At 43.1% G+C, this 3279-nt stretch overlaps 1 protein-coding gene across 1 annotated transcript in view; it reads right to left on the reverse strand.

Moving 5' to 3' along the window:
- Positions 1-33: 33 nt before the first annotated feature.
- Positions 34-3279, reverse strand: part of SPATA31H1 (SPATA31 subfamily H member 1) — a 56000-nt gene continuing 52754 nt past the window's right edge. The window contains exon 16 of the mRNA XM_027113549.1: positions 34-2751. Coding sequence (XP_026969350.1) covers positions 180-2751 — 2572 coding nt within the window. The 3' untranslated portion in view covers positions 34-179. The remainder of the gene's footprint in view (positions 2752-3279) is intronic.

The raw sequence follows: 3279 nt of genomic DNA on the forward strand, positions 1-3279 counted from the left end.
ACTTCTGAAATGTTAAGAAAACAAGTCTTAAAGTGTAAATCTAGATAATACTTTAATGAAAGTTACCACAGCAGGACAGATGGCGCTGTTTTGCCTGAGCGAGCGGCAGCCCTCTACTGCTGTGCTTTGGCACAATTCATCTCGTGTGATGAGCTTACTTTCGGCCCTGTCCTAAGAAACTAAACACAAACCAAAGCCATGTGTGCTGTTTGGAATGCCTGCTTTAGGCCCCGAAAAAGGAGTTGAATGAATTGTGGTGGGGAAGATTTCTTAGGTTGTCTTTTTGAAGAGGCGGTAGTTGTCTGAGACACTCCACTCCTCTTCCTTCTTAACTGGCTTGGTAATTCCTTAGAGAACCTCTGTATTATGGCTGTACTATTTGTGTAGAACTTTGTGTTTTGTGTTCTGACTTCCCTGGGGATTCTTTTCATTGGATGTTTTGAATCATGGGTCCTTTTTGTTCTCACTTTAGCCCACTTTTCATCCTGATTGCTTCCAGAGTCACTCTCTGATAAACAGTGAACTTCAGTGAATCCATAGTGTCCAGCCTCTCTAATTTCTGTCTTTTCTACTAGGCCAGGGCTGCTGCCTTGCCTTCGCCTGATGTGGACTTGTATAGGAGCAGGACACTGGGAAGACCCAGACAGGAAATCTATTGTAGAAGTAGGACTCTTGGAAGCTTGAGTATAGCCTTTAGCTTTCCTTAGTGATGTTGATCTAAGGCTCCTTGGTGTGATGCGTCTACCTCTTCTATGAAACTCTGGGACTTGGGGTCTTTTCCTAGTTTGCAACCTAAAGCCAAGACGCAACCTGATCTCTCCACGGCCTTCAGGAGTGCTTACAAGGTGAAGCTGTGGATAGATAAGAAGATAAGTTCCAAAAGTGGCCTGTAATTTATGACAGCAATTAAATCCTGAACATCGGCCACACTGTAGGCAGATAGGGTATTTTAGAACCAGACCTGAAGCTAAAGGTGGACGTACGTTGGGGGGTATTTGACTCCTTAACAGTTTTGCTGCTATTTTTAGCTGCAGATCTTGTAGAAGCTGGAACTGTTCGGAGAAGTCAGACTTGGCCTGGGGAAGATAACTTGGCTTGAGGGAGTGTTGGGACTCAAAAATCCTTGTCTGTGAATCACTCTGTGAGTTCTTACTCTCTTCCACTGGAACAGAATCTCTCCTAGCAAAAAATACGTTGAAGGAAGACTCTGACTTTGCTGGGGCAGAAAGCTGACTCCCTGTACATGAAACAGGCATGTGCTGAGTGACTTCCTGGGATATATCACAGGGCTTTGAGTTTGTTTTCTTTATTCTCACTCTAGTGCCAGAGTAGTGCTGTATTATGGAGGACATGGAGACACGTGTCCACATCCTTAAGGCCATTCTCTTCTCATGACCATGGCATGAAGTATGTCTCTGAATGTAGTTTTTGACAACTGAAGGCTGAGAAATAGTACCTTGACCCTTCTCAAGCAGACTCTGGGAAAATGCCATCAATTCAACTGGAACCCCAAATAAATTCTGAATAGATTGACAGGTATCTGCAGTGGCTCTTTCTGTTAAAGATGTTTGAGAATAAAGCTTCCTTTCCATGCTGGTCCCCAAGACATTGCCCAGCGTTAGCATACTGGAGAGGTATTTTCGAGGTAGTCGCTGCCTCCAGGAGTGACTTTCCCAGACATTCTGTCGCCTGCCCAGGACAGGCCAGGTAAGGCCTCTTCGAGCCCCTGATCCTGCCTGGAAGATCCTAGATAGTGATCTCCAGTTTTGTGGTGGATGGTGGGAAAGGCTCCGGAGTGAGCTCCCTGACTCCTCCACCTGTTTCCTCTTAATCCTTTCATTAGATATGACATCCACTCCTGGGATCTCAGAATTTAACTTAGAAGAATTCATACCTTGAAGTTTAGAAATGGAAGTTAATTCAGAAGTGTTTGTGCCTTGCAAATGTGGCCCGGGGTTGCATCCAGTAGAAATTACACATTGAAGTTTTGGTTCTGAAATGAATGCAGAAGAATTCACACCTTGCAAATTAGGCCCAATGCAGAGCACCTTAGATTTTCTACCTTGAAGCTGTGGACTAGGATTCAACCCAGAGGACTTTATACCTTGCACCTGTGACCCAGTGTTGACTGGCATATAATTTACACACTGAAGCTGTGGCCCTGGATTCTGTTCAGAGCATTTCCCACCTTGTAATTTAGGCTTATGCTTGAATTCCAGAAACTGCTCATCTGGAAGCTTCATTTCTGTGCTCAACTCAGGTTTTACCTCTTGCAACTGTGGTTGAGGATTGAACTCAAAATATTGAATACCGTGAAGCCTTGTTCCCAGACAAAAATCAGAAGAGTTCACATCTTGCAACTGTTGGTCAGGATTGAATTCCAAAGATTTCACATCTTGAAGCTTTGTCCCTTTACATAATTCTGAAGATTTTATATGTTGCGAATGTGTCCCAGGATTGAACACCATGACTTTTACACTTTGAAGTTCTGGCCATGGATTCAACTTATAAGATTTCTCATCTTGCCACTGCTTTCTACCACTGATCTCAGACAATATTCCGCTATGAATCTTTGATTCCAAGGCCAACTCAGAGGGTTTTGCAACCTTGAATTCTAGACCAGGGTTGACCTCAGTAGAGTTCATTAGTTGAAGCTTTATATGTTCAGAAGATTTTTTTTTTTTTTTTTTTTGTTCAGAAGATTTTGCACCTTGCAATTTTGCCTCAGGGTTGAATTCCATAGATTTTACACCTTGAAGGTGTGCCTCTGGTGTCAACATAGACAATTTCCTGTCTTGTAACTGTGGAGCTGAGTTAAATCCCAAAGATTTCACATCTTGTACCTTTGTACCAAGAGTCAATTCAAAAGGTTTCATATCTTGCCACACTGGCCTGGTGATGAACTCCACAGATTCTCCACTTTGAAGCTTTGTCTCTGGTGTTAACTCTGAAGGTGTCACACCTTGCAGCCATGGAACAACAGATTTCAAATCTTGAAGCCTCCACTGTAGCATCAAATCAGATTTCTCACCCTGTCTCTGTGGTCCAGGGTTGAACTCCACTGATTTCACACCTTGAAGCTTCCTCCTCTGTGTTAAATCAGATTTCCCACCTTGTAACTTCAGTCCACAGTTAAACTCTAAGGATTTTACATCTTGAAGCTTTGTCCCTTGAATCAACTCAGAATATTTTTTGCTTTGTGTCTGTGGTCCAGAGTTGAACACTGATTTCGCTTTCTGAAGCTTTGTCCCTGGGATCACTTCAGAAGATTTCATACCT

The sequence above is a fragment of the Aethalodelphis obliquidens genome, unplaced genomic scaffold (assembly GCF_003676395.1).
Source record: "Aethalodelphis obliquidens isolate GAN/ISIS:26980383/991018 unplaced genomic scaffold, ASM367639v1 scaffold12, whole genome shotgun sequence".
Lineage (NCBI taxonomy): Eukaryota > Metazoa > Chordata > Mammalia > Artiodactyla > Delphinidae > Aethalodelphis > Aethalodelphis obliquidens.